This window comes from Microcaecilia unicolor, chromosome 10, assembly GCF_901765095.1.
Source record: "Microcaecilia unicolor chromosome 10, aMicUni1.1, whole genome shotgun sequence".
Taxonomy (NCBI): Eukaryota; Metazoa; Chordata; class Amphibia; order Gymnophiona; family Siphonopidae; genus Microcaecilia; species Microcaecilia unicolor.
Window position 1 is genome coordinate 32,743,378 of NC_044040.1, and position 18,256 is coordinate 32,761,633.

Below are 18,256 nucleotides of genomic sequence, written 5' to 3' on the forward strand. Positions count from 1 at the left end.
CCATTTGGCATTTCTTCTCTGTCCATGTCTGTCATTCATCTTCCCTCTTTGTCCCTGCCCATATCTTCCTGCCTTTTTGAGCATCTCCCCTCTCTGTATCTTTATTTTTACCCTGTCCAGCAGCACCCCTCTGTGTCCCTACCCCCCCCCCTCCTCATGTCCTGCATCGCATCTATGTATCCCTTCATGTTGTTGTTCTTCTCTTATTCCTCCTCTCCTATCCCTTCTCTCCTCTCCCCTTTTATCCTTCCTCCCCCAAGACCAGCATGTCCCTTCCTTTTCTCTTGTTCTCGCCTCTCCTTCCCTCCAGTGTCCACTCCCTCTTCCATCTCCCTCTTCTATTCGGCATCTGTCCTCCTCCTTTCTCCTCTTTCCATCGCTGATGTGCTCTTCTTCTCTCCCCCTTCCATCCAGTGTCTGCTTTCCTTTTCTCCCCTTCAGTCTAGTATCTGCCGTCCTTTTTGCCCCCTTTGCATCCAGCCTCTGCCCTCCACTTCCCCTTCCATCCAGTATCTGCTCTCCTCATCCCTTCTCCTGCCATCCATCTGCTCTCCTTCTCTCCCTCTTCCATCCAGTGTCTGCCCTCCTCTCTCCCTGTCCATTTAGCATCTGCTCTCCTTCCCTCCCCCTTCCATCCACTGTTCCCTCCTCTGCCCCCTTTCCATCCAGCCATTGTCCTCTGTCTCTCCCCACTTCTTCTGTCCAGCCTCTGTCCCTCCCCCGCCGCTCTGATACCCCTGATGCTGTTGCTTCTCTTAGATGACCAGCGGTGGTGGCAAAAGAAGCTAAACTTGCCACGGGGCTGGACACTCTATTGGTGTGGCTGCCAGCCTTGCCTCCTTGGATGTCCCACTTCCTGTTCTGGGGAAGAGCCAGTAACCTGCTCCAGTACAGAGTCTGGCTCCGTGGTGAGTTTAGCTTCTTTTGCCAGTACCACTTCTGCTGCTCTAAAGAAGCAGCAGCAGTGGTGGCTTAGGTGATGGTGGGAGGGAGGTGGGGAAAGCCCAGTTTTTCCTAAATCAAATCAATTCGAACCGTGAATCGGACAGCACTAAACTGCATGGTAATTGCAAATCTTATTAAATGGCACTTAAGTGAGCTATCGTGTTAACTTAGTGCATTCCTTGGAACTTGCTACTCTGTAACTCTGAAAATCATATGAAGGTCCATGTATTTGCCCTGTGATGAAATTGTATATTCCAGTAACTTTTTGTCGAATTCACATATCTCTAGTGTGTAGCTTCCCTTCTTAAGCAATCTAAGATCTGACAGACCTATTGATAATGGGTTTCACAGGACATTCAGAGGCCCTTTTACAAACCACGGTAAAATTTGTGGTTACCGTGGCATAATGCGGGCCTTTCTACACAGTAGTTGCAAATTTTACATGGTACTTAGTGGGGGTGTAAGCAGAATTTTCTTATTTAGTCCTGCATTTGTTTCCATTAGCACGCAGTACCTTCCGGCAGTTAACATGGAAGCACTTATCACCTCCTATTTAGAAGGCAGTAATTGGTCTCACATTAACTACATGTTAGCCAGTTAAGACTAGATTCTATACACTGCTTCAAAAAAAATAAATGCGCTTAGTGCTATTCTGTAAACCTCACCTAAAGTTAGGCGTGGTTTATAGAATACGCTTAGTGCCCATTCCTGTGACTAAATTTAGTTGCGGCCATTTACGCCAACTAAAACCTGGTGTAAAACTGCACGACTAATTTATGCATGGATCAGGCATATTCTATAACACCACATAAATTTTAGGAATGTCCACAACCCGCCTAATGCCCTTCCCATGGCCATGCAATCCCTTTTGAGATCTGCATGGTCCAGTTTACACACATTGCTTTATAGAATATGCGTAGTGACTATGCGCATAAATCTTACTTAGTGCCCATTAGTATCAACAATTGCTTGTTAGCGTCTGATTATCTGCGCAAATTGGCTTGTTATCCAATTAAGTTCCGTGCACAAATCGGCTATGTGTGCTGATTTTGCAAGCGGTATAAAGAATCCGGGGATTAGTGTGCAGAAAGTGCAGTGTCCTACCTGGATAATGCTTCCACGCCCATTCTCCACCCTTGCTGCACTCCCTAGCTCAGAAAGCACTTAACCGCATGGTAACTACTAGAATACTGCAAAACCCTTACCGCAGTTATGTGCTAGCAGCTACTGCACAGTAAACCACAATTTAAGTGCTTAATGTACTTAGTTAAAGGTCCCCCAAGATGTCATTTAGGTATTCTTGACACATTGTTCTAACAGGTCATAAAAATATGCTGTGTACCAGGTTTTGGAATGTACCTGATGAATACCTTAAATCAAGTGGAATTGCCAAATGTTCTTAGTCTATCTTAGGGGTATGTTTACTAAGGCGCATTAGCGTTTTTAACGCGCCTGTAAATTTAAGGTGTGTTAAATGCTAACACGCCTATACATTTCTATGAGCGCGTTAGCGTTTAAAGCGCATACACCATTTACGCATGTTAAAAATGCTAACGCACCCATAGTGCCGCTTAGTAAACCTAGGGCGTCTTTTACTAAGGCGCGCTCACGTTTTTAGCGCACGCTAAACGTTAGAGACACCAATGCATTCCTAAGGGCGTCTGTAACGTTTAGCGTGACCACAATTTTAGCGCACACTAAAAAATGTGAGCGCTCTTTAGTAAAAGACGCCCCTAGCCCTTAGTCTGGTGCAAACAGAAAGTTAACTTACACCACAGCTGAAATTTTGATTTTTTTTTTTTTTTTTTTTTTTTTTCTCGGACCTGCCTTAGGAAGAAAACCCTGCTGATATTTTTGTTTTCAATAAGATTTTATCTTCTGATAGGAACCATGAGGTTGCTATGCTAATCAAATGCTTCAACAGTTAGCAATACGAAAGTTGACCCTAGAGTTTTCCTGTCAAACAGATGTGGCGGTTATTAATTTATTTGCATGGCACGTTGCTCCGTTTATTTTTCTTTCTATTAATTAACTGATAAAGTTGTAATTTTGTGATGCACTCTGATTAACTAATGTCTGCAGGTTTTCAAGGTGGTCGAATGTTCTTCAATGCTGTTAAAGAAGGAGATACCGTTATATTTGCCAGTGATGATGAGCAGGATAGAATATTATGGGTACAAGCCATGTACAGAGCAACAGGCCAATCGTACAAGCCAATCCCTTCAAACAAAGCACAGAAGCTGAACCCTAAAGGAGCACATACCCTGATAGATGTCTCACAACTTTGTAAGGGCCTATTATATTATGCTTATTTTGAATATTAGAACCAGTGGTGTGCTGGAGCAGGCTCTCACAGGCTCTCGAGAGCCGTTTAAGTTTTTAAGAATTTTGGGAGCCGGTTCTCCATGGCTACTTTAACAAATGGATCCCAAAATGTGGGCTTGGGCCCCTCCTGAATTCTCTTTTACTTTGCTGGCGAGAGAGAGCCCCCTGTTAACAATTTACCAGCACACCCCTGATTAGAACAGTTATTATTAGTTGTGTTTTCAGTGTGTTTTAAAGTATATGTCAAACAAAAATGGTTGCTTATTTCAGGATGATTAGAATGTTGTACCTATAAATATATATCTGCAAATGTAAACTCGGGGACCCTTTTAGTAAAGTGCAGTAAAACCTGGACTTATCTCGTGATAAAGTAGGATTTTAACGCGTGCGAAGCCCAGATTTACATTGTCATCTTTTTAGGGCTTTCTTTTTTTATTTGCAGGTCCAATGTTCCAATTAGCACGCAGTACCTGCAAAAAGTTCATACGGGAGCATGTACCACCTCCTATTTAGAAGGCGTTAAGGGCTCCCGCATTAACCCAATGTTAGCCAGTTAGCGTGCGCTACCTGGTTAATGCCTCCATACCCATTCTCTGCCCATGGCACCCCCACCTCCAAAAAGTATTTATTTTTAAATCAGTGATGCATGGATTGGTGTGCGCAAATAGGCAGAATACCACAAAAACACTTTGTGCCCTGTTTACTAAGCTGCGCTAGAGGCTCATTAGTGCTTTTACTACTACTACTTAGCATTTCTATAGCGCTGCCAGGGTTACGCAGCGCTGTACAAGTTTAAACCTGGGGAAGGACAGTCCCTGCTCAAGAGAGCTTACAATCTTTTAGCACGCGCTGTGTAGGCACCCACAATATTCCCCCCCTTCCGCCGCCAGAACGAAGCCTTGCTGAGCTGATCTGCAAGGCTTCATTCTGTGAGTCTGACGTCCTGCACGTACAACATGCAGGACTTCAGAAGGAGGAAGCCTTTTGCAGGAAGAAGATGACCTCGGCTGGCAGGGGTTGGAGTCCCCCACCAGCAAAGGTAGGCGACGGCGGGTTGGCGGTGGCGGCAGGGTCGTCGGCAGGGGGGAAGGGTTCCTGGAACTCGAAGGGAGGGGTCCAGGGGTCCTGGAACTCGAAGGGGAGGGGGGAAGGGTGCCCTGGAACTCAGAGCACAGGGAGGGGTGCCCTGGAACTCGGAGCACAGGGAGGGAGGCAGGTAGGGGGGCACTGCAACTCGACGGGGAGGAATGCCTGACCACACACAGAGGCAGGTAGGGAGGGGGCCATGGAACCTTGCTAGCGCCCGTTTCATTGTTAACAGAAACGGGCCTTTTTCTCTAGTTATTTAATGAAAAGTAGTTGCTAACTTCCTTTAGAGATTACAAGTCTAAGTGGCCAAAAAATGTGCATATATTTAGGTGCAAAAACTTATGCCAGCCCTATTGCTGGTATAAATACCTGTGTCAAAATCTATGGGAAAGCTCATGTAAATTATAGTCTTCTATAATAGGCATATATACCCATATTCCCCATACAAACTTTGCTCCTGCACACAGCTACTGGCAAACTATGAACCATCAAGACATTGGAATATGCTTTAATTGGTATTATCTAAGAGGTCATCCATTTACTCATGTAAATGACTATCATCATTTCTGTGCATTAATAACTAGAAAGATGTCATTTCTGCTGATCTTGCCATCTAAAACTAGACACCTCCTTTTTAGAATTACCCCATAAATTTCAAGTAGCTGCTTTAAGAGTTAATGTGGGTTTGATGATAAACACAAAGTTGTCTCTCTCTGCTGTTTTGAATAAATAATGGAAAGCTTTCTCTATACCCTTTGATTCTCTATACCTTATAATATTCCACATCAAGGATAATGAATATGTTTGCTAAGAATGTAGAGTAATGTCTTTGTTTTGTTAGCAGCAGGAAATAATTTTAATGTACAGTACTAATCTAAATAGAATGGTTCAGTGATAGTTAATTAACATAACTTATTTATTGGATAAAATAATCAAGAAGAGGTAAAACTCTAAAAAGCTCACAGTTCATTGGAAATGGAGTTACTGCATTGGAAAATGTTATTAAATTACACTTATTGTTATTCCCTGCTTACCCACAGCTGGAAAAGGTATGTGATTCCCATTGTAAAACTCTACTAATTTTCAAATGTCTAGTAAAACTTTTTTAACACTCTCAGGCCCTTATACTAAAGTGCGGTAAAATGTGGATTTAACATTACTGCATTCTGTGCCCAGATTTAATTCATCACCTTTCGGGAGCTGCCCTGTATTTTTTTTAATTGCAGATCGTAGGTTTATGTAAGCAGTAGCGCATGGGACCACTTACCACCTCCTATTTAGGAGGCACTGGGTACTCCCGCATTAACTCTGCATTAGCAAGTTAGCGCACGCTGGAGTCCTTTTACTAAACTGTGGTAAAAGGGGGCCTGCGCTAGCATCAGCGCATGTTTCTGACGCGCTCTGAGGCCCCCTTTTACCGCAGCAGGTAAAAGGCGATCTTAAATGCAAGAAATGACTGTGTGGTAAGTGACCCACTCAACGCACGGCCATTTCAGTGGGGGGGGGGGAGGGAGAGCACTTACTGCCACCCATTGAGGTGGCGGTAAGGGCTCCTGCGCTAACCCAGTGGTATCCAAGCAGCATACGGTGCTGCCTGATTACCGCTGGGTAAACACCAATGATACAAAAATAGAAAATATTTTTGTAGTGCTGGAAATAGTGCGCGCTGGGAGTGAGAACTACTGCCGGGCTCCTGCAGCAGCCCGGCAATAGTTCCAGATTGACATTGCCGCATGCCAACCCTCTAAGTGCAATGTGTGCTTCCATGCCCACATTCTGCCCGTACCATGCCCCCTCAGAGAAAAATTCAGTAGCGCGTAGTTTGACACGCGGTAACAGGCAAACTAACTGCAGAACCCCTTAATGCGTTTGTACAGTAGCCTGTTACCATGCACCAATCATGCGTTAATCCCCAACTTCAATAAACGATGCCTAAATTTGGGTGCCCCAAAATTGGGTGCGGATCCCAGATTAGCACCCAAAATAATTTATAGGCTCCAATGATTTAATTATTGGAATTAACAAGCACTTAATTTGGACCATTTATGATTTGCATGCCGATCTGGCTGTATGCTATTCTGTAACAATGGATGTCTAAATTTGATCATGCTCGTGTGTTAAGAGTCAAGAGCATTTACAAAACAGGTGAGCGGTGCTACAGAATAGCGGGAACCCGTGCCCAATTTGCACTCAAGATTTACACCAAGTTTTAGCCTAGTGTAAGTCCTTGTGCCCAAAGTTGAGCGTGGAATTTGGCGCTCAATGCCATTTTATAAAGCGCGCTCATCCTTGGAGAAAAACACTGAGCACTGATTTTTATCAGCACCTAATTTTTGGCATTGTTTATAGAATTTTCCCTCTTGGCTTGCTGTAGGGGCGTAGCCAGACTTCGGCGGGAGGGGGGTCCAGAGCCCATGGTGAGGGGGCACATTTTAGCCCCCCCCCCCCACCATTTTTGACCTCCCCGCTGCCACCACCACCTTTGACCCCCCCAGCGCCAACCCTTTCGACCCCGTCTTCCCGACGCCGCCAACCCTCCCCCACCATCAGGTACCTTTGCTGGTGGGGGTCCCCAATCCCCGCCAGCCGAGGTCCTCTTCTCCGGAGTGGCCACATTGCTGATCTACAAGGGCAGGCTTCTGTTTCTGTGGGTCTGACGTCCTGCAGATCAGCAATGCGGCCGTGCCGGAGAAGAGGACCTTGGCTGGCGGGGGTTGGGGACCCCTGCCAACAAAGGTACCCGACGGCGGCGGGGGATGGTTGGCGGCCGGAGAGGGGGTTGAAGGGGTTGGCAGTGGGGGGGGGGGGGGCCAGTGTCAAATCTACAGGGGCCCATGCCCCCGTGGACCCACGTAGTTACGCCCCTGGCTTGCTGTGTTGTCTGTGTGCCATTCTTCAATAAAAAGATATACAAAAAAAAAGGTCTTCTTTAAATCAGAGATATTTTGTTGTACATTTCTAGTTGTGTGCTTGTAAAGATAGAAACAGTGGGCTTGATATTCAAAAGCATTTATGTAGTGTGCATGCGCCTCAGATCAGATGTAAATGCTGGCATCTAGATTTTTCAAAGTATGTATATATTGCAGTCACAAAATCGGAAATATGAGTTCTTCAAGAACAAGCAGGCATAATATTCTCACATGTGGGTGACATCATCCACAGAGCCTGATGCGGACACTGCTATAGTGCACTGTCACTTTACTACTACTACTACTACTAATAATAATTTCTATAGCGCTACTAGATGTACGCAGCGCTGTACACTTTATATGCAGGTACTTTCTCTGTCCCTAGAGGGCTCACAATCTCTGTTTTTGGACTTTAAAACTTTAAGACTGTGCCCCCATCCACATGTGAGAATATATGCCTTTCAGAGAACACCTACTACAGGTAAGTAACTTTGCTGTATTTGCACAAGGGACGTACTTGTGTTAGTGGTGGCTTTCCTAAAGTCACTACTTGGATGCATTGTGCCATTTCCACATGCAAATGCCACACAAGCCCTCTATAATGACCTCCTTAATGTGATTGTCATGTTAGCTATTCATTGCAATAGATACTTTCTTAACACTATTTAGAGTATGAATAAAATTATTTATTGAATGACAGTACAAAACTGCAAGAAGTGGCCTAAATCAGTGATTTAAACAATTTGGGGACAATTTCAGAAATGATTTTTTTTTGTGCATAAAAGGGCTTTTATAAAATTACCCCCGGGTTCTATACAAAAATGTGTGGCGCCAAGAAGGCATGCACTTTTATGCAACCTTCCTGTAGGCATGTTCGGGGTGAAGTTTGGGTGCAGTGTGGGTTGAGTCATAATTTTTATGCATGTTGCTTATTATATTAATGTGTACATGCAAACTTCTTTGCCTGATCCTGAGCAGAGGCAAACATCTGCAGCTTCAATCTAGGCATGACTTCTGTCACTTTGCTCCTGGTATTTTAGGAAGACACGTGGAGGGGCATAATCGAACACGAACGGCCATCTCCATGGGCGTCTATCTCTGAGAACGGGTACGTGAAGGGGCGGGACAAACCGTATTTTCGGAAAAAATGGGCGTCCATCTTTTTTCCGATAATACGGTTTGTGCCAGCCAAATGCATCGGATTTGTGTGGATTTGAGCTGGGCGGTTTCATGTTTCAGCGATAATGGAAACTGAAGGCGTCCAGCTCAAAAACAACCAAATCCAAGGCATTGGGTCATGGGAGGGGCCAGGAATCATAGTACACTGGTCCCCCTCACAGGCCAGGACACCAGGCACCCTAGGGGGCACATGTAACAATTAAAAAAAAAGTTAACTACCTCTGAAGTCCATAGCTCCCTTCCCTTGGGTGCTGAGCCCCCCAAATCCCCCCAAAACCCACTGCCCACAACTCTACACCATTACCATAGCATTTATGGCTGAAGGGGGGGCACCTAGATGTGGTACAGTGGGTTTTGGGGGCGGTTTAGAGGGCTCCCATTTACCACCACAAGTGTAACAGGTAGGGAGGGGGATGGGCCTGGGTCTGCCTGCCTGAAGTGCATGCACCCATTAAAACTGCTCCAGGGACCTGCATACTGCTGTGATGGAGCTGGGTATGACATTTGAGGCTGGAAAAAAAGTTTTTAAAGTTGTTTTTTTTGGGTGGGAGGGGGTTAGTGACCACTGGGGGAGTCAGGGGGAGTCATCCACGATTCCCTCCGGTGGTCATTTGGTCATTTAGGGCACTTTTTTGGGACTTGTTGAAAAAAGGGTCCCAAAAAAGTGACCCAAATTCACGCTAAAAACGCCTTTCTTTTTTCGATTATCGGCCGAAGACGCCCATCTCTCCTCGGCCGATAAACACGCCCTAGTCCCACCTTCATCCTGCCTCTGACACGCCCCCGTCAGCTCTGGCCATTTCCGCGACAGGTTACAGTTGAAGACGCCCAAAATGGGCGTTCGATTATACCGATTTGGGCACCCATGGGAGAAAGATGCCCATCTCCCGATTTGGGTTGAAATATGGGCGTCTTTCTCTTTCGAAAATAAGGCGGATAGATGCCTATGTACCTTTGTGAAATAGGCCACAAATAGGTGCCTACCTGTCCATCACACATAGATGACCTGCAATAATATTGTCCTCTCAAAGACCCAAACTTTTTTAGTAGCATAATACTTTGAAAACATATTTATTTTGTTAATATACCTGTCCTTCACATATTCAAACTTTGTACTCTGGTCCACAAAATAATCTATGGTGAAGCCCCGGGTTATATGATTGATTTTACTTGATCTTCCGGTGAGGAATAGAATCAGATCGTCTCGTAATTATATGAATCTTCATTATCCCAGTTGCATTGGTCTTAAATACAAAACCGCCTACGTGTCTAAGTTCTCCTACTTGGGAACGCAGATGTGGAATGCATTACCGAACTGTGTGAAAACGCTGCATGATCATCAAGACTTTCGGCGATCTTTAAAGACCTTTCTGTTTTGTAAGGCCTACCCTACTGGTGCTACACAATAGACCCTACATTATATTGCCTCAAAGGACTATTTCACTCCTTCTTATTTTGTACCTTATTTTACACATATACCCCCTCCTTACCTGACCCTATTTCTTATTGTCTTGTAAGCCACATTGAGCCTGCTTGTGTGTGGGAAAATGTGAGATACAAATGCTGCAAATAAATAAATATAGATGACCTGCAATAATATAGCCCTCTCAAAGACCCAAACTTTTATTAATAGCTTAATGTTTTGAAAACATATTTATTTTGTTAATATAGACCTGTTAGCCATATAATTCAAATGATGTACAACGTTAAGCTATTTGTTTTTGAATGGCCGTTAACAAGAAGGCTTGCACACATGAATGAAGACACATCTGTATCTAGTTGATGATATTATGATGAGCATAGTTGTTTTAGGGATAATTGAAGAATATTCAGCCCTTCGGTCTACTGCTTTAGAGATTACTGGGAAACATACATAAATCCTTGTACCTTGAACCGTCGGTGTTTTGTCAAGCTATTTATATACTGCCTCCACCTTCGTAGGATCTGTCACATGAATGTGACTCGTGCTTTGACAGTGCAAATCCAAGTGGTATGAATTAGCCTGTGTGTCTTTTCAAGATGTGCTGCTGCAGATCTTTCAGCTTGAATTAAATAATTCTTCCATGTACAAATACAGCTGAAACTTGATCTTGACATGGATCAATATGACCTGAGACTAGATTTCTCGATCTGACTGATTATGTTAGCATCATGCCCACAGATCAATATTGAGTTTTATTATGAACCTGACTGTATAATTGACTTTAATCAATAAGCTTTTGTCTTCCTTTTCAGATATTTTCAGTTTGTACTACGCAGTTCCTCAAAATTACTTTTAAGGTACAATTAGGACTGTATACATCTAGTAACGAGCATTAAAGGACCTATGTATGAATTTAAAGGAACAAAGAGTCTAAAGTTACTATTTTTCTTACAAAAGCCAGTTTTTTTTTGGTTGATAGTGCATTGTTCATCCAATGTAGACTATAGGACATGACTCTAGTCCTTTTAGGAACTGTCAAGGTTTTTCTATCTATACTTGGTAAATAATTCACATAAAGAGTTTTGTCAAAATGTACCGTAAATAAAAGCAATCACTAGAGCTTGTCTTTAGATAGAGCCGCAAGGTCTAAAGGCGTTGAAAGATGCATCTGTGAAGAACAATAAATATAGGCCTTTCATTGACATGCCACTTGGGATGGGGATGCTTGATACAAATATGGAGACAATAATGCAGCTTCCCTTTTCTGTTTATTGTTGGAAGGATAAAGCTCATCTTTTCACATGTTTCTGTTGTTACATTAAGGCTTGTCTCATTAAAAGCTGAGCATAGAACAAAGACTGAAAATGACTCAACTCATGCTATGTACATTTTTGCTCCGGTTTGCTATCTGAAAAATAGGCAGTGCAATCTATTCTTATGAATGGATGGCTGGAACTGCCATAGATGTATTCCTCAATGGGGAGAACAATAAAAGTAAACATCAAGGTCCTAAATGTATTTATTTTACCCAGACAGATAAGAAGTTGGGAGAAAAGACTGATAAATTAAAATGCTTAAGATTTATTCGTGCCAACAGAATGTTCAGAATAAGATTATTAATAGTATAGTACCAGATAAAGTTTGCCATCCGGCTTTAATGAAAACTATTCTCCAAATATAATTTTTATGAAGACCAAGATTTAAAACTAGGGAGAAAACATCTACTTGATGGGTTTTTAAAAAAAATTGTACTACACTTGTTTAATAAAAGCACAGTATATTCTGTAGTACTTTTTATTAGACAAACATGAGTTTTGTATATGATTTTTCAGACACTAACAGATTTTTAACCTATTTTATTCATCTTAAATGAGGAAAAAATATGGCCAGCTATTTTGTTTCCATTTTAAAGAGATATATATATAGTATTGTCCACATTTTGCAAATACATATATTATATATGTATATTTTTTCTGCCTTTGTGTAAACAGATGCAGATCGTGCTCAGAAACATGGCATGGATGAGTTTATTTTAGCTAATCCATGCAGATTTGACCATGCTTCTCTCTTCAAAGTACTTCAGAGGCGCACCTTGGATCACAGGCTCAACGGTTCCTTTTCTTGTCTGGTAAGTGCAAAGCTGGATTAGAAAAAAAAAAATGAAGACGTGAGAAATAGTTGTTGCAAAGTGGTCTTTTCTTTCCGACTCTTAATAACTGTGCTTAGTGTTGGGATAAAGGGTTCCAATCGATTGGCTTCAAATTTGAAAATTATACACTTGAAGACCACTGCTGTGCCACTCAATAGAGAAGTGAATAGACTCAAACTGACTCTGAGCCGTGGTTTATCAGCTCCTCTAGGGAGGGCTGAATAAAAACAGAAGGCTTTAATAAAGGTGGAAAGCTCTGTGGGAGGATTTGCTAACACCTGTACAGGCATTTTAAGGTATAGACTCTATTCTCCAGATGTCAGACATGATGTCATCTATTTCGTTCTCTTCACAGATAGCGAAGCAAAACCTAAAATAATTGCGCCAAACCCCATGAAAAAGAAAAATATAGATTTGGTGTTTGTTTTCAGTTGAAGCAAGTTTTCATGAAACTGGGCTGTATATGATATGTGTGTAATTTGAATGCAGTTAACCGTGTGATGAAATGAGTAAATGGCTGATTCAGTTGAAGCAATTTAAACTTGAAGGAAATGTGTTCTTGGAGGCACATATCACAAACATACATGCCGGAGAATGGGAATTTGAGCTGTATGGACGTTTGAGCTGTAGATTAAATTGTTACTCATTTTCCACAATTGTAACCAACACCACCCCCCTCCCAAGAAAAAAAAAAGGAAAGAGCGATAGAGTGCAGTTGATATTGTTCTTATTAAGGTCTGAGCGCTCTCTCCTTTGTTTCAGGTAGCCTGAGCTGGTACGTTGCTGTGAGCATTTATGCAAGACATGTTAGTGATGTCAGCACATACATCCTGTACAATCTTGATTTTCAATTAACTTTCCAAACAATTCACGAAAGATAAACATTTGAGTTGATTAATTTTATTTTTATTCATTCTGCTCTTGAAATCCTCCCTATTAATGGCTTTACCGTTATCAATTTCCATCGCATTATGAATGCCAATTCAGTGCTGTCTTATAAATAACATTTAAAGGCTACTTTCTAATTCGTACGTTGTTGCAAAATCGCAAGAAAGGCTTGGAGGGTAGATAATTGCCACTTGAAGGGTAGGTGCTTGGCTTTCCAACAGTGCATCCAGGGTCAAAAAAATCTTTTCTTCTTAACAATGCACGAAGGCACTTAATGTAACCTTGGAATAACTTTTAAAAGAATTTATATGAAATATGCAGTGCTATAGCAACCATGACTTAGTTGCATTTCTCATCTGACTTCTTTTATTTTACCTTTTTGATAAACATATATTCGTATAATACATAATTATATTTTTCCCCAGAAGCAAATGCTGAAAAAGAAATCAATTACTCATAAGCATCGTTCTTCCTTGTCAAAATCTAGCATGAGAGTAATTTGTATAAAAATGTATCCTTAGGCCTTGGAGTTCAGTATATGATGTAGTGTTGGCTTCCTGTAAATGTTCTAACGAATTAAAACACATTTGAAATAAAAATAAATTTTGAAACAATCTTATTTTATGATTTTGAAACATGAAAAGCCTGAGGCCTTTCTGATGTTTATGATTCAGGAAAATATACTGCTTTTAGGGGTCCTTTTACAAAGGCGCACTAGTGATTTTAATGCGCACTAATGATTAGCACATGCTAAATGCTAGAGATGCCCATAGAGAGCTATGGGCGTCTCTAATGTTTAGCATGTGCTTATTTTTAGTAAGTTCTAAAAACACTAGCGTGCCTTTGTAAAAGGACCCCTTACTGGATAGTATAAAAAATAAATACCAGTAGATTAGCTAACAGTTTAAAATATTTGTCTATTTTGTCTCCATATACATATTTAAGTTACACTGTGAAGGCAATTCAAAGCCATTTCTGAAGATAAGACAGTGTGTTACCAGTGGTGTAGCTACGTGGGGCCAGGGGGGCCTGGGCCCCTGTAAATTTGGCCCTGGACCCGCCTGCCGACGACTTCTCGACCCCCCCCCCCCCCCCCCCGCGTCCAACTCGCCGTCGCCTGCCTTTGCTGGCGGTGGACCCCAACCCCCACCAGCTGAGGTCCTCTTCTTCTCGCAAAAGCTTCCTTCTGTTTCTGACATCCTGCACGTACAACGTGCAGGACGTCAGACTCACAGAACGAAGCCTTTTGCGAGAAGAAGAGGACCTTGGCTGCACCAGCAAAGGTAGGCAACGGCGGGTTGGCGGCGGGAGGGGGGTCAAAAGGGTCGGCGGCGGGGGGGGGGGGCAAAGATGGTGGCGGCCGGGGGGGCGTCGACGCCAGGGGGGGGGGGGCTAAAATGTGTCTCCTCACCTCGGGCTCTGGACCCCCTTCCCGCCGAAGTCTGGCTACGCCCCTGTGTGTTACCCTCAGAAATGGACTTTTATAAGGTTAATTGCCCTATGTTCAAGTTTAAGTACATTCATAGTATCAGTTTATATACTTGATATATTTGCATTTTGAAGAGGCGTTCCTGTATATAGGGTTTGCACTTCCATGCATACTTCAGCATGATGTTAATTTTATGAAGGCTTTTTACACTTGTACAACAGAATACTTGCATAAAATGCCTTTTTTTAAAAATTCCCCTATGTGTAAAAGTATGCGCTATGACAAGAACACGTGTACTTTTGCTTGATGCGAATGTAGCTGTATTCGGGGCCAGATTTTGGGTGGAACACAGAAAAGTCCTGATTTACGCATGTGGAGTCGGATTTTAGAAAAGACATACAAATTGGAATTGAGACATCCAGGCCAGTTAACATGTAGCAGGAGCATCCATTTTGCAAGCATCAATGTCTAACCTATAAACTGATTCAACACGGTAACATATATGTGTAAGTGCTGGTGTCTATGCCTGTATGTTGCTGTTCCAGAATATGTACATATATGTGCCAGAACATGCATGTGTATGTCAGCCATTTTATAAACACACATGCATTTTTTTTGTGACAGTCACAGAACCCAATATCCTTTGCCTGTACCACTTCGGGAGGGGGGGGGGGGGCACTGAGGATTAACCTTCCACTGGAGTGCTGTACAAAATCAGCAACTTTCTCTCACCTAGACGCCCCCAAAAGGAGGTATAAATCCCAATGTTGATGTCAACAGACATACAAATACATTCCTCTTCTGAAACTTGAGAATACATATGCACAGTAGCATACCAAGGGAGAGGCGGTGGAGGTGGTCCACCTCAGGTGCAGACAGCAAGGGGGCGCATGGAGCAGATGTGCAGCTATCGGCTCCACTGGACCCCTGCCCCCTCTGACATTACTTTCTGTTCCAGGGCAGCGGACAGTTGAAGCCAACAGCCGCACAACTGCTCCATGCACCCCCTTGGTTGGAGGAAAGGTGGTGGAGTGATGTGCTTCGAGGTGGGACTAGGGATGGGGGTGTGACACGCCTCAGAGAGGGGGTGCAGTGTCAACCCGCCCCAGGTGGCAAGCAAGCTAGGTACGCCACTGCATATGCATCTTTTCATCCCACCCAAAATATGCCCACATCATGCCCCCTTACCAAATGCATATATTCAAATTTCAGATGTATATATCCTGACTTTCTAAAATTAGGATTAGACATAAGTACATAAGTATTGCCACACTAGGACAGACCAAAGGTCCATCAAGCCCAGCATTCTATTTCCAACAGTGGCCAATCCAGGTCACAAATACCTGGCAAGACCACCCCCCCCCCCCCCAAAAAAAAAAATGTTCAGTACATTTTATGCTGCTTATCCCAGAAATAAGCAGTGGATTTTCCCCAAGTCATTTTAATAATGGTCTACGGGCTTTTCCTTTAGGATGCTGTCCAAACCTTTTTTTAAACCCCGCTGAGCTAACCGCCTTTACCACATTCTCTGGCAACAAATTCCAGAGTTTAAATACACGTTGAGTGAAGAAAAATGTTCTCCGATTCGTTTTAAATTTACTACTTTGTAGCTTCATCGCATGCCCCCTAGTCCTAGTATTTTTGGAAAGAGTAAACAAACGATTCATGTCTACCCATTCCACTCCACTCATTATTTTATAGCAATAATCACATTTAATACTGGTTTATGCATGCCTAAAATGCAAATACTGTGTCTAAAATGACCACCATAGTTTATAAAAAATGTGCATATCAATATACTCTGCATGCAAGCTTTTACAACTCCTCCAGAGCAAGTGTAAATGTATGCAGGTTCAATTTACCTGCCATTTCTGCTGGTAATTTTATAAAAAAACATATGTGCTTATGTGTCTTTATAAAATAGATTTGAAATAGGAATGTACTTGTTCTTCACTCATAGGCAACCTGTTGTAATACTACTCTCTGTGCACATTTTACGTTAGAAAAAACATTCACTCAAGTTAGTAAGGTATATATTTGTGTCATCTGCAAAGTGGCAAACCTTACTAGACACCTCTTCTACAATATCACTCACAAAAGAGCCAGCCCAAGGACCAATCCCTGTGGCACGCCGCACCTAACATCCTTTTCTTCAGAGCGAGCCCCATTTACCAGCACCTGCAATCATTTTTAACTTAACCAGTTTCTGGCCCAATCAGTCACTTTAGGGCCCAGACCAAGGGCACTCAGTGTATTTATCAGTTGCCTAAGTGGAACTGTGTCAGAGGCTTTGCTGAAATCTAAGTGCACCACTTCTAGTGCTCCACCTTAATCCAACTGTTTGGTAACCCAGTAAAAGAAATTCAGCAGATTTGTCTGACAAGATCTACCTGAAGGTAGACAAAGCCATGGGACCAGACGAGATCCATCCGAAGACATTGAGGAAGTTCAGAAAAGTTCTGGTGGGTCCTGTTAAAGATTTGTTTAATAAATCCTTGGAGAGTTTCCGTGGGATTGGAAAAGAGCAGATATGGACCCTCTTCACAAAAGTAGTGAAAGAGAAGAAGCTGGAAACTACAGGCCAGTACGTCTCACTTCGGTTATTGGAAAAGTAACAGAAGCGTTGCTGAAGGAAAGGATAGTGAATTTCCTGGAATCCAATGGGTTACAAGATCTGAGGCAAGATGGTTTTACTAAGGATAAATCATGCCAAATGAATCTGAATTCTTTGACTGGATGACCAGAAAATTGGATCAAGGACATGCTACATGTAATCTACTTAGATTTCTGCAAAATCTTTGACACAGGTCCTCATAGGAGGCTCTTCAATAAACTTGACAGGCTGAAGTTGGGACCCACAGCGGTGTACTGGATTAGAAACTGGTTGATAGATACCAAAGGGTGGTTGATACCTGGAATGCCCTCCCGAGGGAGGTGGTGGAGACAAAAACGGTGACGGAATTCAAAAGGGTATGGAATAAACACAGAGGATCTTTAATTAGAAAATGAATGGTATAAAAAGCTTAGATGGCGATTTCAGCTGCGAAGAACTAAGGCCAGTGACGGGTAAACCTGTACGGTCTATGTCCTGTACATGTCAATCCAGTTTAGGATGGGCTGGAGAGGGCATATTTTGACAGTTTGTGTGCAGTAAATGACAATGTGGATTCAGACAGGCCTGAGTGGACTTCGATGGCAACAGTGCCGAGTGGACTTCTATGGTCTATGTCCCAGAAATTATTAGGTATTTTATATTACAGTCATTGTTGGTTTATTCATGAATAAGTGTGACTGTGAGCAGACTGGATGGACTATTCAGGCCTTTATCTGCATTCATTACTATGTTACCTCTTGCAAAACCATGTTGCCTCGGGTTGTTCAATCCACTGGATTCCAGAAACCTTGGTATCCTCTGTTTTAGAAGTGTATCTATTAATTTATGCACCATAGAGGTTAGACTAATTGGCCTGTGGTTCCCAACCTCTTCCTTACTACTTGTTTTTTTTAGTAACTTAGTAATTGTAACTAGTTACTGAACTTAAGTAAAAGTTTTGTTACTTTTACTTGTAAAAAAGTACAGGATAACATTTGTTACTTTTACTGAAGTAATAATTTTGACAATTTTTACTACTTTTACTCAGTTACATCTGTTGCAGTTAAAAGTAAAAAGTGAACTATAAAATGGTATGTAGGCTAGGCTGTATAGAGAGAGGTGTAACCTGCAGAAGAAAGGAGGTGTTGATGCCCCTGTACAAGTCATTGGTGAGGCCTCACATGGAGTACTGTGTTCAGTTTTAGAGGCCGTATCTTGCTAAGGATGTAAAAAGACTTGAAGCAGGGCCGTGCCTAGGGTCTCTGGCGCCCCCCTGCAGACTATCAGTTGGCGCCCCCCCCCCCCCCCCCCCCCGGTGAAAATGATC

At 42.7% G+C, this 18,256-nt stretch overlaps 1 protein-coding gene across 5 annotated transcripts in view; it reads left to right on the top strand.

The window, feature by feature from the left end:
• The window catches only part of CADPS2 (calcium dependent secretion activator 2), a 596,794-nt gene that overhangs the window by 333,797 nt on the left and 244,741 nt on the right, over window positions 1–18,256 (top strand). For all 5 annotated transcript variants that reach the window (XM_030215887.1, XM_030215888.1, XM_030215889.1 and 2 more), the window contains exons 11-12: window positions 3,028–3,231; window positions 11,862–11,998. In XM_030215887.1, coding sequence (XP_030071747.1) covers window positions 3,028–3,231; window positions 11,862–11,998 — 341 coding nt within the window. The remainder of the gene's footprint in view (window positions 1–3,027; window positions 3,232–11,861; window positions 11,999–18,256) is intronic.